Raw genomic sequence first — 20,623 nt, 5'->3', positions numbered from 1 at the left:
GTACACTGTGGTCTTAAAGAGATGGACATGGTCAGCGACAATACTCAGGTAGGCTGTGGCATTTACATGATGCTCAGTTGATACTAATGGGCCCAAAGTGTCACAAGAAAATATCCCCCACACCATTACACCACCATCTTCAGCCTGAATCATTGATACAAGGCAGGATGGATCCATGCTTTCATGTTGTTGATGCCAAATTCTGACCCTACCATACGAATGTTGCAGCAGAAAAATGGAGACTCATCAGAGCAGGCAATGTTTTTCCTATTGTCCAATTTTGGTGAGCGTCACTTGTAGCCTCAGGTGTGACAGGAGTGGCACCCGGTGTGATCTTCTGCTGCTGTAGCCCATCTGCCTCAAGGTTGGACGTGTTGTGTTTTCAGAGATGCTCTTCTGCATACCTCGGTTGTAACGAGTGGTTATTTGAGTTACTGATCAGCAATTTCTGAAATACTCCGACCAGCCCGTCTGGCGCCAACAAACATGCCACGTTCAAAGTCACTTTAATCACCTTTTACTTAAATAACATGGTTGCATTGAGTTGCTGCCACGTGATTGGCTGATTAGAAATTTGTGTTAAAGAGCAGTTGGACGTGTGTACCTAATAAAGTGGCCAGTTAGTGTAATTCATTCAAGTCCACATTACCTTCTGTTGTATTCATGTGAACTTGAAAACAACAATTATACGAATTAGAAATTCACTGTTTAGTTATAAATATCTTTAATGGCACGTTTGATCGACAAAAGTAATCATTAGTTTCAAAATTATAAAGTGCCCCCAAAATTTTCCACATGAAATGTAAACGTTCTGTAAAAATGTCGTTTGTGATTAAGGAGTGTTTTCTGTTGATTTATGCTTTTCAATCGCAGTATTAGATGTTTAAAGTTTTTTGTTAATATTGTTAGTATAGTTAGAAACAATATAGTCTATTTTCTGGGTTGGTCATATAAATTGCCTGTACTTTATTCTTCTTATAAAACATATTGGTGTAATGGCAATAAAAATTACTTTGTTGAGCTGCAGAGTTCCATTTTTAACATAAACATAAAGGTCACATAACACAATGCCAAAGGAGTAAACAACTGGCAAACTTAGTGAATGTAAACACAAGACAAATAAAAAAAGGTTAATTGACATATATGTTGTACAGTGTATATAGAACATGTGTAATTCTACCATTTTAAACAATTTTGGAAACATATTGGCTCATTTATTAATGATGATATACAACAAGATGTTTCTGTAACTTTTAAAGAAATTACTTTTTTGTTATTATGAATCTGCCTTTACTAACAGAAATGCTTTTTTTGTTATAAATTAAATTTATTTTCTTTGTAAATTCCAAATCCACAATTGCAAATTTACTAATACCAAACCATATTTTCCTGTTTTTTTTTTGCAAGAATTTAGTCATTATATACATGTCATTATCTAAAAATAAGAAACCAGAACTATTTAATTTTGTAAAGACTTTAATTAATGCACTGTTATATATTCTTAAATGCCTTACTATCAAGTTTATATCATGTTCTTTATTAATGTTTTTCTTCTCTCTTGTATCTTTTTCATTGACAATGTAATTCTTAATCTATATTGTAAACAAATATCAACTGTCGTTTTCCACAAATTAAATAAATAAATAATTCTACCATTTTTAGACATACATTTCAGATTGGTTTGTATCTGATGGATGTTAATTTCACTTCTAGCCACTAGTAGGCGCCATATTCTTTTGCCAGACTTCCAGAGTCAACCACTAGAGGTCAATATCAGCACATTATTGATTCTCTCATTACCGAGACTACATTCATCACCACAAAAACTCTAGCCACTCAAATGAATACACAATTCTGCAGTCTTCTCATAGACTTCCTGCTTTTGAGCAGTTTTTCAGTTTACATACAAGGAAATTGTGATATTTTTACTGCTGTCTGCTTTTATCTAGATAAATTATGGATTGTGTTTCTACTTAAATATACACCCTACATGTGTCCTAACTAATCTTTAGACTTGCATGTTAGAAGAAGCTACACTTTTGTTTAAAATAACCCCTACAACACTCATCTGACATTTATTACTTTGCTGTCTACTTTACGATTGATGCTAGTATTGTGCTTTATACCCCTTTGCCTTCATTACTACATCACATTGTGGCATTTATTCAACAGGGTGATTCAAACATTCCTCAGAGATTGACGTGAGAGCATAACAGTTTTTTTGGCAGTTGTTTTGTTGTTTACACCAAATTCTGACCCTACCGTCTCAACGTTGCAGCAGAAATCAAGACCCATTACACCAGACAACCCTTTTCCATTGTCCACTGACATGTCACTTCAGTTTGCTGTTCTCATCTGTGAGAAGTGTTTGCTCTTCTTCTGCTGCTGTAGCTCATCTGCTTCAAGGTTTGATTTGTGTTTAGAGATGCTCTATCCCAGACCTTGGTTGGATGAAGGATGAGTTTCTGTTGCCTTTTTTTTTTTTTTGCCATCTTGAACCAATCTGGTTGGCATCAACAAGACAATTTCATCCACAGAAGATCCTCTATTTTATGATAAGATAACACCAGTAGATTAGCAGTTTCTGAAATATACAGAACAGAGTGAATTGCACCAAAAAACAGGACACATTTAAAGTCACTTAAAGGCACAGTACACCAAAAAAAAATTATTCTGTCATCATTTACTCATCGTCCAAACCCATCAGAGATTCTTTCTTCTTTTATATTAGATATATTAAAAGATTTTGGGATTTTTTTTTTATTTTTATTATTATTATTTTAAATTATCATATTTTATTTTGTTCCTACTATGGATGTTTTTTTCCAACATTCTTCACAATATCTTGCTATGTGTACAGCAGAAAAAATAAATTATACAAAATTAGAACCACATGAGTGTGAGTAAATAGTGAGGAAATTTTTGGGTGAACTATTCCTTCAAAATCACTTTTCTTCCCTATTTCAGTGGGGTTTGAACTTTACCATCACCATATTTACTTGAACACATCTAAATACATAAATGTGTTGAATTGCCTCTAATTAATTGTCTGATTACAATAAATTGTACTAAACCGTGTCTGAATATTTGTATCTAAATAAGTGACCAAAGAGTGTAATTCATAAAGCATAAAATCTGTAAAAGAGGAGATCCTTTAAAGTTACTTAAATGATGTTTTAAGTTTAAAAGCATTAAGAATAGACAAGTCAAGTGCGTTTAGTCATTGTTGTTGTACGAAGTGAGTAAAATTTATGAGTAAAGGTTACTGGGATGCTTCTGACTCCAAACACAAAAGCAGTTGTGCATATTCTGTGGAAAAAATATTTTAATCTTCTAATTAATTACCTATATTTACAATATCAATTCAGTGTCATGTCAATGTCAATTCAGTGTCATGCTAAACTAAAAATATAGGTCTTTAATCTTGTTTTGAAGTGTGTTTGAGCCTCGCACTTTATCAGGAAGGCCATGCCAGAGTTTAGGAACCATGTACGAGAAGCCTCGCCCTCTTTTAGTGGACTTTTCTATTCTGTGTACTAGCAGAAGCTCTGAGTTTTGAAATCTTAAACAGCAGGTTGGATTGTAGCAAGACGGAAGGTTGGTTAAATAAACAGAAGCTAGATTATTTAAAGCTTTATAGGTAAGAAGCAATATTTCATAAACAATATGGAACTTAACAGGCAATCAGTGTAAGGAAGATTATATTGGGGTGATGTGGTCAATTTAACCCTTATTAACACAATTTGATCCAGTGGAAACTACACTGTAAAAACTGCTGGATTCATACAATCGATTTGTGTTGGGTCAATATAAAAGAACTAAGTTAACTCTAGTTCTTAGTTCTAGTTTAGAACTGAGAGTGTGTCTGAGCCTCGGATATTATCAGGAAGGCTATTCCAGACTTTAGGAGCCATATATGAGAAGGCTCGACCTCCTTTAGTGGATTTTGCTTTTCTTGGTACTACCAGAAACACTGAGTTTTGAGATCCTAAAGAGCGGGTTGGATTGTTGCGAGACAGAAGGTTGGTTATAAACAGGAGCTCGATTAATTAAAGCTTTATATGTAAGAAGCAATATTTTACAATCAATATGAAACTTCACAGGCAGCCAGTGTAAGGAGGATAAAATGGTGGCGATAGGGTAAAATTTAACCCTTATTAACACAATTTGATCCAGTGGGAACTACACTGTAAAAACTGCTGGGTTGATTTGTGCTGGGTCAACATAAAGGAATTCATTCATTTTCGTGTCAGCTTAGTCCCTTTATTAATCCGAGGTCGCCACAGCGGAATAAACCGCCAACATATCCAGCAAGTTTTCAGCAGCGGATGCCCTTCCAGCTGCAACCCATCTCTGGGAAACATAAAGGAATTATGTTAACTTAATTCTAGTCTTCAACTGAGAGTGTGTCTGAGCCTCAGACATTATCAGGAAGGCTATTCCAGACTTTAGGAGCCATATATGAGAAGGCTCTGCCTCCTTTAGTGGACCAGAAGCCCTGAGTTTGGAGATCCTAAAGAGCAGGTTGGATTGTTGCAAGACAGAAGGTTAGTTGGATAAATAGGAGCTAGATTATTTAAAGCATTATAGGTAAGGAGTAATGTTTCATAATCCGCACAGAACTTAACAGGCAGGCAGTGCAAGGAAGATAAACTTGGGGAGATGTGGTCAAATTTCCTTGACCTGAATTGAGTGTCTATCTTTGTTTTCATTTGATCTATGAGGAAAATGCAAACCCAGTGCACCTATAAACATTATATCTACACTTGACCTGATTTCACATGTTTACAGTAGGGGGAAAATAACATTATCTCTTGCACTTACTTATGCATAATCACTGATTTATTTATTTATTTTGAAATCAGGATGAACCGTTTTTTATTTACTTTCACACCTACATAAAGTAAAATGTGCATCTCAGTTCATTTGGTGCACAACAATAGGGGCCTTCAAACTAATGCATTATGATTTGCATCCATTGTTTGCGCACTGAGGTACAATAGGTTGATGTGTTAAAATGTATTTATCGCAATGCTGCATAATATGAAGGGGGGGGGGGGAGAAAAAGAAGAAAAATAAGAAGAAAAAAAAGGGAAAAAAGCACAATCATGACTTGGTAAATGTGTCATATTCATAATGTCCACAATGTATGCCTTATAGAACCGATTATTTCCCTTTTCTGCATATTTACAAAGGACATTGTGCGTAGATGTACACTGTACACAAAACAAAAGGCAAATGAAGGACATTTAGTCGGCATAACAAATCTGAACCTGCAAAGCTTCAGTGGCTAACACAAGAGAGCAAAAATCTCTATATGAGCAGTTTTGCATGATTTAGTGTGGGGTTCAGTCAGAGATTAAAAAAAAAGGGAGGGGGGGGTAGTCGTCAGGCATATTATGGGATGTCTGGGCCATTAGGGAGGGGGAGGGGTGGGGGCCGGGGTTGAAGGGGGGAGGAAAGAGAATGAATTTCACACTCACGATTGTTAATTTCTGTCTTTGGGAGGTTTTATTTTGCTGCATGTGATTGAAGATTCACCTGTGAGAGACTGATGTTTTCATTTCTACCTCACGAAACAGGAAGATTCCATTGTTTTCAGATGATTTGTGCATATTAATGAACATTCTTAATTTAGTGTAGCCTAATAATGAACAGGAACCCCTTGAAATACTACTAAGCAACAATTTATCAGTGTATTAAAAGACTATAGTTGCACAAGCCAAGTTGGTGATTTGAGGAACAATCCAGCTCAGCCGCTGAATATGCGGCCTGTTGGTTTTTTGACCATATCCAACATCCTTATGAGTTTTTTTTATCAGTAGACATCTCTGATGGTGTCCATATGTGGCTTTTTCGTCCAGTTATGGAGTCACGTTTGGTGGGGTGATGCTGCGGGGGGAGGAGGGAACTAGCAGAAAGCCTAAAACGAGTATTATGGTATTCATTTTAGCATGCATGGTAATCTGAAACCCCTCCCTTACACCAACACCCCCCTCCACCCCACCCCACCCCAAAAGACACACACAGAAACACCTCTTTCTTGCATATCGCCATGACAACTGCCAGCACAGGAAGAATATTATGGTCTGTGTTTTCTTTTGGCTGAGACATTATTACTGAATATTTGGTGCTTTAGAGTGTGGAGGAGGGGTGCGCCTGAGTGGGTTGTCATGACGACCATCTCTATATTTCTTTGATATGTAATTATGCTATATGGTGCCTACCACTCCCCATCCCCCCCCCCCCCCCCCCCCCCAACAAATTACATTTTTTTTTTCTACACATGTACATGTGTTCATGCATATGTGATGGACTCGATATGTGCGTCAATTTACTTTCAGAGAAATCCAGGTGATACAGGATGACAATGGGAAAGGCCTATGGCTTTCTTAACCCAAGATGAGGAGAAATTAGAAAATGCCAAGCAAAACATTGTCCTATCAGTTGAAGACAGGTGGCCATTTTATTTTGAGGCCTTTTAGAGCTGCATTATCAATGTGACATTTGAACTTGAGAGGTCTTGAACCTTGAACCAGACCCATTTCCTGCCATTCAGGCCCATTTTTTGAGGGCCAAACCGAAGTTGTGCTTGTTGTACAGAATAGTTGTGCGGTAAACTACCATTGGTGTAAAGTGCACTAACTTTAGGTTTTGATTATAGGTGCCATTTTATACGCTCAAAAATGTCTACTGTACATGTGCTGTAATAAGGAAGCGGGCTGGCGAGGAGTTGCTAATCGACTTTTTTTTTTCCCTCTCTCTCTCTTCCGGCTCAGTTCCCGTTCATTCTTTTTTCGGAGTTATGGTTATTGTGGGATGTCAGTGACTATGTTTATTATTATGGGATGTTCGCAGGGGTGGGAGGGGGGGTGGCTGTCGCCATGGCAACTGTTGCTAAGGGCACGGTGGAATGGGGAAGAGAGGGTCTGCCTTCGGTTGTTAGGGGGTTATTATGGTCTGTATGTTGCAAGGTAACTATGCGGTGGGGGGAGGGGTGAATGTCTGTATGTATGTGTATGTGTGAATATGGGGAGGGAGATTATTATGGGATGTCTGGCCCCTGATCTCTTTGTGTCTATGCAAAGGGTGTAAGTGGCAGAAGGAGAAACTGCGACGTTGTGTGCATCCTACAGCTGAGGAAAAAAAAATATCTGGATATACTTTCACTACTTACTCATTAGAAACAGGAAGATCACACTTTGCATTTAAGTGTTGATGAGAAGGAGCCAAAGCAACGTGGGGACATATTTTATTGCATTATTTTTTATATTTTTTGAAAAAAGGAACAGGTCAAGTTGTGTGAGTACACTTTCTTACACTGTACTACGTCAATTATGCTAATGTTGTTTTATGATTCGTACTATTTGTGACATTTTAATGCGTGTTAAAATTAAAACACCTTAAAAGTTATAGAGACTTTGCAGGTTAGCGTCCCTAGCCTGCTTAGCTAATGCCTCACTCACAGCATGCCCCAATTGCCAATTCAATGGCCATAACTTCTTTTAACCGCGTATTTTAAAAGTTTTATGATGGTTTTTCATTTGCATTAAACCAAAATGAAGTTTATCCAGCAGTATTATATACATTCGCATGCTTTTCGAATTTATTTTTGGCATGGAGTGACCACTATGATCAGCATGCTACCGTGACTATTAACTTCCGTTTGTATTGTTCTTTTATTTTCTGCCTCCCCCGGCTTCAGGAAGGCACCAGAGGAGGTGAAAATCGGCATACAAGTGTTCACGATCCCCTCTGGCTGGTGTAATCAACAATATGTCCGGCAGTGAGGACGATAGAGACGATTTTGAACATCGGTCTGTGATGCAAGGTAAAATATTTACATTTACGTATGTGGGTCAACTTCACTCGGATGGTCCGTTTTGCTGTCATTTATTGAGTTTATGGATGAAATATGACATAAACCGATTAGTTGTGACGCATTTTATGTTGTCGTTTGGAGTTTATTGACGTGAAACTTCATTTATTCGATGGCTAGTCGGCTAACTAAACAACAACTGGGGTTGATTCTAGATATTTCATTTTATATCACACGTATTGAACTAGAATTGTCATTTTAATGAAGAAGTCACCTTATATTTTTGGATATCATATAATTTTATCACCCTCTTGACGTTTTTAAGTCAGCGCTTTGTGTTGCCGGGTTTTTTTCTGCGCGGCTAGCCGTCGACTTACCTGTTATTTTTACCTTCACAGTCAAATAATATCCTCTCATATTTGTCAGATACGACACAGTAGTATAATTTGAGCGTCTTGGTGTGATTGTTGAGCAGTAGGAATGGTTTTATAATAATATTTGATGTATTGTTGTTGTACCGGCTTCGCGGCCTACCGGTAACAGTCGCGTGCTGCTAGTTTGACGCGTGAGGATTTTCAGTGTCTGACTGTTCGCGCGCTGTCGGCCTGTACAGTTGACGCAAAATATGCGCAAATTTACCTAGTATATGTCTATAAATGCCGACTTTTAAGCTTAATATTTTGATTTTGCACATCAGTGTGTGCAGGAATCGGATGTGACGCCAGTTTTTGAGGGAAATGGTTAAAGGGGGGCTTTGCCCGGTTTTCAGTTTACAGAATGAAGCCAAAATACTCGTTCTTGTTCATTTAAAAATGGAAGAAAGGTTAAATTTAACAGCTACAGGAAGGATATTTATAACACAAATGTATTGTGTGCAAGTTCATAGTATATTTAATGCAGTTAGTCAACTCAAAGTGACTTCTATATTTCTTTTACTTCTATATACCTGGAGAAAACCCAGTATATTGTTTTTCATAATGAAATATGAGGCAAGTCCATTAAGATCTTATCCGATTACTGTCATCCATGGGAAAACCTAGTCAAGGATTGACAGGATAATAATGCACGATAATGACAACAGTGCTTTGAGACTTCCCTAAACAGAGATGGTAAAATCAAGTCCATAATGACTTCTATTTTCTATTATTAAATTCAGTATTTGCAGTCCTGTTATCAAAAATAATATTTATTATCTGATTAAAATGTTATGTTATAGTGAATGCCTGTTATTTTCTCTCTCTCTCCCCCCTCAGTCATTCAATACATCTGTCATTCAATTAATTTTGACAGCTTGTATGAAAATATAGAGCCTCAGATTATTTTTACCCAGTCCTGATCAATGATTGTAATAGATTTGTAGATGGTTAATCTATCGCTGTGCTTTTATTAGATTAAACGTAAAGGCCAACGAAGAGCATTTAATGATTTATTGGATTAATCCGAGCAGCTCTTTGCCTAATTACAGAATTTAATGTTAAATTCCTCGTCAAAATAATGAAAATCAATAAAAGTTTTTAAATTTGAGTTTTTGTAGGGCTCATACAGACTAAATATTCAACTAAACATTAGTCTGAAATATTAAATCGATCTTTCTAGGCATGGAATGATAACTGTTTTCAAGGGATACCGCGGTTTGGAAAAGTCAAGGTTTCAAAGCTGCCTAAATTGTCTGCGTGCGTTCCTACTGTATATGTAAGATTTTTTTTATTTATTACGTTTTTTTTTAGTTTTTTATGACAACAGTATCTCCAGCAGACATCCAAAGACGCTGTTTTAAATTGTAAAGAAATCTGTTTTTGAAATTAATGAAGACAGCAGAAGTTACTAGCTATTAGGGTTGTCACGATGCCATAAATTCAGGCCACAATACTATACCAGTTGAAGTATAACGATATCAAGTAGTATAGCAATGTTGTACTAATTCATAACTCAAATTTATGAAATACAGCAAATTGTTAGAAGTACTATATTTCATAATACTTACATTTAATTAATAATTTCTTTATTATTGAAAATGTCTTAATTTCACAACTTTGTTTTATTTGCATAAACTGTGACTCTTCTGTTGTTATTGCTATAGTAATATTAAAATAAATAAATCTTTGTTTACGCCATATGATCTGTCATGACTGCAGCAAACTACGACCTGTATGCAGACAGTTCAATTTAAAGTAAAATGGTCTATTGATTATTTGCCGGCATAGATATGTAAGCATTTTAGTGACTTTTTTTTTCACACGCAACATTAACTGACGATATCATTAATGACGATACTACCGTTTACAGACTACAGTGGCACTGGCAGTATTTTGGAGCCATACGGTGCTACTGAAGTACTAGTAAACCATGCAACCCTACTGGCTTCATTTCCATCCAAAGATGCAAATTAAATTTATGGGTAAAACTGGAATATCACAAAAAGACTTACAAATTAAGCAGCATTTCCATCCAATGAGTCTAAGAGAACAAAATCGTCACTTCCTGATTAACTGGTGCCAGATATCAAGAGTAAAAACAAAATTTTCAGCAGAAGAAGCTGCATAAATCTTTTCTTCATTTAATAAATGACTTGCGCCTCAGAAGACAAATGCCATGACGCAGTAAACATGTGGTAACGTCAATTAATAATATCATAACACTAATACTGAAATAGTTTTGGCTTTTTAGAATAACCAAAACAACTTTTCAGCTGTTTTACAATGTGGTTCGGTAAAAGTGTTTCCATTGTAGTTGCATTTTTCTTATCGAATAAAAAGTTTATCGTACTCGGTTATACACATACGTTTTTTTAAATATATGCACATTATGGCGTTTCCATCACCCGATCTTTTCTGCACATATGCAAATTGCGCATTAAAATAGGTTGATGGAAACATCGCTAATGATGTATTAAAATTATTTAGCCTGACGTTTACTATTCCAAAATATTTTAAATGTTTCTCAAAATAAAATAAATTGTGTTCAAGGGGAAAACAGTTTTGTTATTTACCCAGACATTTAAAAAAGAATATATTTTAGAGTAGTAATCACAATACCGTGTTATTTTTATACGAGGTTATCATACCATCTGAATCATATACCAGTCCATGCCTAGATCTTACTCAGTACAAAATCTTTTCAAATATTTTTATCAGTACTCATCCAATCGTACTTGTGCAGATGTCCGTAAAAAGCAAATGGAAAATCATTCACTCATTGATAATGGAAAATTGATTTGTTGTGTGTTTGATCCACAGAAGAGGACGACCTCGAAGAGGAGTTGTCAGAGAATGATGCCCCAAAGGTGAAAAAGAAGAAGAAAGCCAAAAAAAGTAGCCGCGAGAGCAAAGGCAGCAAGAGAAATCGCTCCCGCAGAGAGGTAATGGCCTTTTCTGCGAGTGTGTGTGTGGATATTGTTTGTGCGCAATAATATCCTTGGAGAATGCAGTATTTGTTGTCCTTATGTTATGGATTAGAAACCTCCCCCACAGTGTCTTAATGAGAAACAGAGCAATTTAGCTGGTGTTTCAAATGGGATAACGTGTCCTAATGGCTGTTAATATCAAAAGGTACATCATTTCAGTATTTTTTTTTCACCCGATTGCTTCATTAATGATATCTACAGCCGTCCTGTTCAAAATACTGAGTGCTTTTGTTGAAACACAGCCATGAAGTCTATCATATAAATCGCTAAAATAAATTGGATGCTTGTTTTTGTTTAAAATACTAAAACTGATGTGTGATTTTAATTGTGTTTATATCTAGGCCTGCCACAATAAGCAATATCAACTTATCGCACAACACCTGGACATGACCTCAATCATTTTTGGTGATGCATATATATATATATATATATATATATATATATATATATATATATATATATATATATATATATATATATATATATATATATATCACTCATACATTAAAAACTATTTTAGCTGATTGCACAACCTCTCGAACTCTATTGGAGGTGTCAGTATGGTAAAAAAACTCTATAGTATTTACTATAAATGACTATATCATATTTTCATGTGGGTGCCTGACAACTTAAAATAGATCTGGCGGCAGATATCGCAGCCTCTGTTACTTTTTACCCCGACTTTTTTGTTAACATTTATTATTATTTATTTAGGATATGCCTTTTCTCATACTGATTCCAATGCCTAATTATATATATTTTTAAATGGCCTTAATTAAATGAAATATTCTTAAGAATGAAATATTATATGTTCTTTGGAAGAGTGCACTTGCGTTATGATGCTATTATATTGTCAATCTTGCATAATATGGTCTTAAAAATGAAAATAATATGGTTTCTCGCAGTATATTTTGGTGCAATATATCATACTACAAAAAATAGACATCGTGACTGGTCTATTTGTAGCTCATAATTTTATTGTAGCAGTTTTTGTAATGTTAAAAGCTTGTTTGCTTGAGAACTGGGAAGCTGTCATAGACAGTCACAATGGGCAATAACAGTTATTAGTAGAATATTGCTGGAAGCGCTCAGCCGTTGCTAGGCTCAGTAGATCAGATAACTTTATACTGCTTTGACCTTGACTTTTAGCTTAAAAGCTGCAAAACAGAGCAGATTTATTCCAATGTTGGGATAGTTTAATATTTTGATAATATTGATTGTGTAGTGTGTACAGTGTGGCATTGTGTTCTTATTTGAAAACTTTATAGTAATGAATTGCGTTAATTCTTATAATAATCATGCATTTATGGCTTGATGTTAATGGAAAGTTGATTGTTTTGTATTTGGCTATATTAAAGGACATGCTCAGTAGTAAACAGTGAAGACTAAAGATTGTTGAATTATTTTGATTATGCTGTTATAAAATCTTTTGTAAAGCTGCATTGGAACAATAATTATTGTGAAATTAATTAAGTATAAAGTTGATTGCTTTATAAATGTACTAAAAAAATAACTTGTGTGCGAGAAATTGCAAATATTCATCACATAGAATTAGGGCTGTGAAATTAAAATTAAATTAAAGATTAATTCGCAAATCGAAATCGTAACATGTAAAAAAAAATCACAATTAAAATTTTTGCCCAAATTGCACTGCCCTAAATAGAATTGTTCACTAAAAAGCCTCTCGTTTCACTAAATAATTAATACAGTAAAACTATAAGTATTTGTTTTTTATATATTGGTATCCTGCCCTAAAATTGCTCAATGTTTGAGTATCATTAGCCATTATAATTTCTGTATTGCTGCTTTTCAACTATGTACATTGTAGGCATAGTTATAAATGTTTATCTCAACTTAAATGAACCAAAATTACATGCTAAATGTGCTGTCATGAGTAACGTTTATGTTGACTTTAAGGGGTATTTACCGTAGCACATTTTACTTTCACTTTCATTTGATTTCCAATATGATGCTTTCATGCCAGAAAGCCGAAAACCACCTAATTTTCCATACTGGCCATGGAAAATGTCAACAGTAATTAATGATATACAGCCGTGGGGCCCAAACTCGGTTATGGAGGGTTGGTGTCCTGCATAAATTACCTCCAACTTTCTTCAACACACCTTCTTGGAAGTTTCTAGTACGCCTAGAAAGAGTTGGAACTAAACTCTGCAGGACACCGGCCCTCCAGGACCTAGTTTAGGCACCCCTGATATACAGGAAGCAAGCGTTCACTATTCATACATGATAAGTTGAATAACATGACTATTATGTCATATAAAAACTGTACATTTAATAATGCTAGGTCTCTGCTGTAGCTTTGGAGTCCTACAATCCAACAGTGCATCATTCTTTATAAATGGTAATTTATTATTCAATATTCTCTGATTTATTTCTATTATCGAATTATTATCATTATTTAATGTCAAAATATAATTTATTTCTGCGTTTTGAAAGCTGAATTTTTATCATGATTTTGCCAGTCTTTTAGGGTGTACTCACACTAGGCACAGTTGCATTGAACTGTGCCGGTACATGATTGTCCCCTCTCCCCTGACGGCCAGCACTCACATTGCATTTTACCCTTCGAGCCTGAGCACACTTAAATCATTGATGGGACGGTTAGGAAGAGAAGCGCTTTCGCTCAGTACAGTGGAGATTGCTTTAGTGGTATTATTTTAAGTTGTTTGTAGTGCGGTGACACAGTCAAATCTTTTGCTGGACAGATCCACCACTTTTGTTGCTCATAAACTTTCATAAAGTCATCATGCGTTAGGAAGTTTGCTGAAGGTGGCAGCTGACGTGCAGCGAGAGGCTTGCATATTTAATAAACTGTGACAGTTTGCGTTCATTGAAAAGTAAAAATGATTCATAAGTCCATATAAAAGCACTCAAAGCTGATTTATACTTATGCACTGAGTGATTGGCGTGATTCATGGTGCGTGCCTTGTGTTTTGCTGGGCTTTTACACTTCTGCGCACTGTTTGTGCTGCTCTGCGATAACAGTTCTGATACTCTAGCTGGCAGTAGGTTTTTATGTTCTTCTGTGTCGATTTTTTTTTCTTTTTTTTTTTTTTTCTGAATGCTTCCTTAATGTACAAGTGGCTCAAACTCGCTTATTCAGAGGCAGGAACCGGTGAACGTAAAGGGTTAACCGCAAAACAAAAGTTTCACGGGATTCGACACTTGTATACACCTGCTCCAACAGGTCCACGCGGCTCTCACCCCTGTCCACACTCGTTAGCACTACCAAGATGACCAATCACAGAGCTTGCGCTACAAGTCATTGCGACGTGTAATTGCATGTTTTGATGTGCGCGTCAGCCACGCCGAGGGATATGGGATCATATACGTGCGCTTGAAGCAGAAGTGATCGGCTTGACCCACGGCACCTGCAATGTGCGTAGCTGTGCATTTATACTTCTGTGTGTTTATGTTCCTTTGTGTCGAGTTTCTTCGCTGGTGTTTTGTTTTTTCTTAACGCTACCTTAATATACAAGTGGCTCAAACTTGCTCATTTTGAGGCAGAAATCAGCGGACGTGCAACAACTGTAATCATAAGGTAAACACAAAACTAAACTTTCCATCTAGAGCTCCTTCCAGAGCCTCGACACTTGTAAGCACTCGCTCCATCTGGCTCATGTGGCTCTCACCTCTTCCCACACTCCGCAGCTTTACCAAGCCAACCAGAGCTTGTGCTTCCTGTCATTGCGTGAGTAGTTAAATTTTTTTGAGAGGGGCGCGTTAGCCATGGTGAGGAGTCTGTGACCATGGAAAAGCTGCATCTGAACATACGCGTTCGGCTTTAGGCGCTCTTTGCACTCACACTACCAGCAGACCACGCTCTAGCACACCTCATCCAACCAGGCCAGGGCCAGCGAACTGAACCACACTCACACTTGTCAAACAACCAAGCGTGCTTGGGCATGGTTCAGATATCCTACTATGAGTACACCCTTAGGGTGCTTTCAAATCTGTAGTTCGCTTAATTTAGTCCGAACCAAGGGCAGTAAATGATACGTTGCTGCTTTTTCTGCCATCTTTGGGTCGTTTTCACACCACACGTTTTCACACAACCAGTTGAAAAGAACCAAAATGCACTCATCATCACAGTCCACATCACTCATTGGCCAGATGTTGTTGAACATAGTTCCTAAACTGCTTATCGATTGGTCAGAATTTACCTGCGGGAAAATGCCAATGAACTCCCGCAAGTAAACAAACCGGCAGACACAAAATGTTGCTTTTTACTATAGAGGGACGACTGCGCTGACAGATTAAATCTCTGCTCATAGTCTACTATATAGTTAGCATACATCACTTTAGACAAACTATCCATTTCGAGAATGAAGCGCGGCCGTGACTGGAAAACAATGTTTTAATGCATCGCACGTCACTTCAGGAGGAGGTGTGAATTCATTTAGCTAAACTGCAACATGGTCATCTTGTGGAAATATTACTAATGATCCATCAGGTAATGTTTTCCCCTCGCTCTCTCTGTTGGTAAAGTGCTGTCAACAAATATTTTTCCTCCATATCCCATAATGCACAGCGCATCGGCCTACGGCAGCTGGATTAGTCCAAAAGGCTCAGTACTTTTTGCGGTTGGGTCTGTTTTAGTACGGATCATATTGTCACCAAAAACGAAACGCTCCAGGGTTCGTTTGAAAGCATACCGAGACCACCTCTTCAAGCAGGTCTCGGTACGCTTGTTTGGTCTGCTTTTAGTGTGCACTCAAGTATGATTGCTGCTTTCACACCTGCCCAAACGAACCGCACCAAGAGGGAAAACAAACTCTAATGCAATTCAACCGAACTAAATAAGGCAGGTGTGAAAGCACCCTTATTGTCACATGATCCTACAGAAATCAGGTTGCTTAAACATTTACCTTTTAAAAACAATTCTGTTTAACATATTTGTTTGAAGCTGGCCTTTTCTTTCAATAATAGTTGTAAATGTAAGGTTCACACAATTATGTGTAACATTATAAATGTTTTTACTAGCACTATTGCGTCATTTTAATGCTTTAAAAACAAACCGCCCAGCATTTTTTTTCTGCCAGCGTTATTTCAAAGAATTTTCAGCCAGTGCCAAATTTTACAATTTAAAAAAATATATAAAATAGAAATTATTTACTAGTTCTGACATAATGTTATTTGATGTAATTGTTTTTAAATATAATGTATTTTTTTATAAGATTTATTTATCAGATTTTTGATTTATAAACAAAAGTAAAAGAAAAAATAACAGAACAAATAGAAAAAAACAATACAAAAATAAAAAAAAATAAAAATAAACCTCACTATAACCCGCATATTGTGCAACAAACACCATATGATGTGCATTTATTTTACAAATCAAGCATATAAACGGGTCAATACCGAAAGTTGAGGTTGGCAGCATGGTGTATTAAGTAATATAAAAATGATATTAAAAGAAAAAAGTGCCAATATTTTGGATCACAGCGCTTTCATGGCTCTTCGTGGATTTGACATTTCATTTGGTAATGCTAGGCGGTACATGCTGCTGTTAAATGTTTGATCAAGTTAGCTTACATGTGCATAGATAAGTCATGAATAAAACAGATCATCATCTCGTTTTTGGATAATGAGATGCTGTACTCTGTAATGGCGCCCCCTGCCATATAAAACATGAAAAACCTGAAAAACTTTAAATGGTGGACAAAGAGGTATATATAAATGTTGACTTGAAATCTTATGCACGGTGTATTGATAGGTTCATTTCTTTATCACTAACATCCAAAACTTATCAGGAATGTCTCCCATGTGTCTTCAGGAAATTGGCATCAGTTCTCCAGAACCAGGTGAAGGCCCAGATCTGGACGATGGTGAGGAGGACCGCTCGGAAAGTGAAGGTAGTGACTACACACCAGGCAGAAAAAAGAAGAAGAGAGCCAGCACAGCGAAGGATAAGAAGCGAAACAGTTCTGCCGCAGAGAGAAACTCTGCTGCCTCCAAACGGAGGGAACCGGAGGAAGAGGAAGACGAGGATGATGACGATTCTGTGAGTTCATATGAGATTTTAATTAAATTATTGACACAAATACAGGAAGTAGTAATCTGCACTCCTACGAATAGTCTTGTTTTGAACTTTTATTCGTCAGGAAACAGACACAAATTTACTGAGGAAGGCTTTGAGACCAAAACATTCCTTACGAATGTAAAATAAAATGTCAATACAAGAGTATTTGTAAGATTGAAGATTAGTACTTCCTGTATTGGCAACCTAACAGATCAATTTATTAAGTAAAAAAACTCAAGAGTACAGCACTAACTACAATTGTTGAATGGAAACATCCTTCAAGATCTGTTAGTGAATTCTGAATTGATTTTTTTAGGAACCAAAAAGTTCCTCTCAGCTTTTGGATACCTGGGGAATGGAGGACATCGACCATATTTTCACCGAGGAAGATTATAGGACTCTGACCAACTATAAAGCCTTCAGCCAGTTTGTCAGGTATGTTCATTACCTGGATTACCTGCTAAATGAGGCCATTTATCCCAGGGTGTGTTCACTTGGCAGTCTTGAGTAGATTTCTGGTCCAATTGCTCTGTTGTTTATTTGAATGGGGCTATCCAGAACCTTGGTGTGCACCATTTAAACTCTGTTTCGGTTGAACACATACCTAGAACATCCAAACTAGAGGGTGACAAGGGTTACCACTATTCATATCTAAAATTGAAAGAACCGTTTACCTGCCCCCCCTCTTCCAGGCCATGCCCCCAGCTATGACACGACACCACCCAAGTCTATTATGTCATTATATTTTGTCTGGAGCCTCCACCTAAGCTCTTTACTCATCATAGCACATGTCCTGCTGGTGATAGGACAATAAAAGCTATTTGATTTGCTTTGGAAAGGTTTATTTGTCTTCATGTACAAAGAATAAGGTCAACGCAGCCATTGGAATCGTTTTGGCTCAAAACGTCCAGTCTCACTCACTTCCATTGATTTTCAGATGTTTAAAACAGCTTGTTATGCTGCTTCATGTTGCAAACTGACATTTTCTTTGTACATTATTCTACTTTTTGTGTATAGTCATGAACATGTTTGTAGAGGAAGTAGTTTGACCGTTTTCTGCCGTTTATTATTCCTAGGCACATCTCCCATAGGCAACTAAATCTGAAGTTCTGAATCATTCGTCTCAGACTCGATTCCTGGAGGGCTGTTGCCCTGCACATTTTTGCTCCAACCCAAAAATGTTGGTTTGTAAACCAAACAAAGCAAAAATAACACACAATATCAAAAGATCATACCAATATCGAACATAAAAATGGCCATGACCAAACATACCTGGTTCTTCATGTCACTAGTCTTTTACACATTTTGTAAACTATTCACGAGTTCTCCACTGATATGTACACACATACGATGCACACATTAACTTCAGCACACAGAATTGTTTCAGATGTTTGATGAGTTCAGTTGCAAAATATTCATCATGTAAGATTTTTGTACCTTTAGGTTTGCTCTTTGAGGAAAAACAGCACAAATGCTAAGTGAACCAGGACTAAGGGTGCTTTCACACCTACACTTTTGTTTCGGAGCCTGTCTCGTTTGCCCAGTAAGCGCGGTTCATTTGGCATATGGGAAATGACCAATCGCTCTCAGATCTGCACCAAATCAATCGCTCCGAGATCGCTTGAATGAGGTGGTCTCGGCTCGAATGAAACAAACTCTGGAGCGGTTTGATTGCCGTGAGAAAGTGATACGATCTGAGCGCGGTCACTCAGTGTTTTATGGAAGATAATTTCCCGGTAATCTAGCATATCCCTCCCGGTCCTCAAATAGGCTACGTCGTGTACCCTTCTCACCCCTCCCCACCGCATCTCTCCTCACTCTTCAGACACGTCGGGCACACCTTGTCAAACACCACCAAACCACCACCTCTCCTAACAGCTGAGCGGGAAATAAACAAAATAAACCCTGACACTCTGACCAATGTTAGGAGAGTTTACTCACATGTGACTTGTTTTAGCTCTTTTGGTCCGATTAGAAACTTTGCAGTGTGAAAGCGAACCTCACCAAGAACAAATGCAACAATGTAACATTTTTAATCCCTGTTTCGGAACAACTGAATCGATTTACAGGTGTGAAGGCACCCCAAGTGCATTATTTCAATTCATTACTTTATTTAAACCAAGATTTGGCTCATTTTAAAACTTACCAAAACCCCACTGGGAACCACTCCGTTAGATTTTGTAGTATAAATAGTGCAAGTAGTTCGTTTACACTGAAAACTTCCAAAATAATAAGTGCACTTTAAATTCCCAAATGATGCACTCATTCAACCATTAAAATGAAGTGTGGACTGATGGACACTTCACGCACTCAACAGCCACAGCTTTGCTCACGTAGCTGAAGGGGCGGAGCTTTCTGGCAATGATGTTGTATTACTTTATTTATTTTGGATTGTGAAAGCAAAATTCCCCTACGAGAGTGATTACACTGCCTCTCGGTGGTGAATGCGGTTATACTCATGGAAGTATGGTATTATTTGGTTGTTTGGACGTTTATTTCTCTAATTTGGCAATCGACAAACATCTTCAGGGAAATGGTTAGAATTTTTGCTTAGTAAAAAAAACGATAGTTTTCCGTTTGGAATAAGACTACATTCATATACTATGCTGTTGAGTGTGTAAGTGCATAAGTACATAGTGGATAAGAGCATAGTGTATTGTGTGCCATTTAGTCCACAGCTCTAGACAAACAAAATATTAAATGAGGAAAACTGGGCGTGGCTTATTTTTCTACTGCGAGCTGATTGGATGTAAAGTATGCATTTCATTCAGAAAGATTGGGAAAAGGGTTTGAGGAGAGTTATCACAACCTAACAGACTCCTCCTCCTCCTCACCATTTCTGTTTGCTGTCAAAACTGACAGATGGAGGGGCGTGGTTAAATGTTAGCCACGCCCAACACCTAAGACATTCATACTCATACAGGAAGTGCATTTTCAGATTTCAAATAAAGACTACAAGGTGAATTGTTCACTACAAAACTAGCAATGTGAGCTAACAAAATCAATATGATTAGTTTTGATTTCATGTGTACTTTAATCGTGATCTACTCCATGCAATTCCACAGGCCTCTGATCGCAGCCAAGAACCCCAAAATTGCGGTTTCCAAGATGATGATGGTTCTGGGAGCGAAGTGGCGGGAGTTCAGCACTAACAATCCTCTGCGGGGCTCTGCTACATCTCTGGTGGCCGCTGCCTCTGTCGAAACGCCACCGGAAACTCCAACCTCTGCATCCGCAGCTCAGATCAGCCCCGAGTCCACGCCAGCAGCTCCCGTTCGCAAGGCCAAGACAAAAGAGGGCAAGGGTGAGTGCAGACTTGCTTGATGTTTTAGATGAGTGTTTCCCAACCGTGTTCCTG

General features: G+C 37.3%; 1 protein-coding gene and 1 long non-coding RNA gene across 4 annotated transcripts in view; one reads left to right on the top strand and one right to left on the bottom strand.

Moving 5' to 3' along the window:
• Positions 1-929: 929 nt before the first annotated feature.
• Positions 930-8,403, bottom strand: LOC147832437 (uncharacterized). The gene is made up of 2 exons (XR_015516421.1): positions 8,197-8,403; positions 930-2,584 (listed from the first exon to the last, which is right to left on the bottom strand). It is a non-coding gene; the product is annotated as an uncharacterized LOC147832437 (long non-coding RNA).
• Positions 7,028-20,623, top strand: part of chd4a (chromodomain helicase DNA binding protein 4a) — a 58,881-nt gene continuing 45,285 nt past the window's right edge. For 2 of the 3 annotated variants that reach the window (XM_087294521.1, XM_087294520.1), the window contains exons 1-6: positions 7,098-7,302; positions 7,706-7,831; positions 11,056-11,177; positions 17,020-17,247; positions 17,582-17,700; positions 20,331-20,569. In XM_087294521.1, coding sequence (XP_087150647.1) covers positions 7,777-7,831; positions 11,056-11,177; positions 17,020-17,247; positions 17,582-17,700; positions 20,331-20,569 — 763 coding nt within the window. In that variant the 5' untranslated portion in view covers positions 7,098-7,302; positions 7,706-7,776. Of the gene's footprint in view, positions 7,303-7,705; positions 7,832-11,055; positions 11,178-17,019; positions 17,248-17,581; positions 17,701-20,330; positions 20,570-20,623 lie in introns of all 3 variants that reach the window. The other variant, NM_001044858.1, reaches the window with a different exon arrangement.

Source organism: Danio rerio, chromosome 19, assembly GCF_052040795.2.
Source record: "Danio rerio strain M-AB ecotype USA chromosome 19, GRCz13ab, whole genome shotgun sequence".
In the NCBI taxonomy this organism is placed as follows: domain Eukaryota; kingdom Metazoa; phylum Chordata; class Actinopteri; order Cypriniformes; family Danionidae; genus Danio; species Danio rerio.
This window is presented reverse-complemented; position numbering and strand designations above follow the sequence as displayed.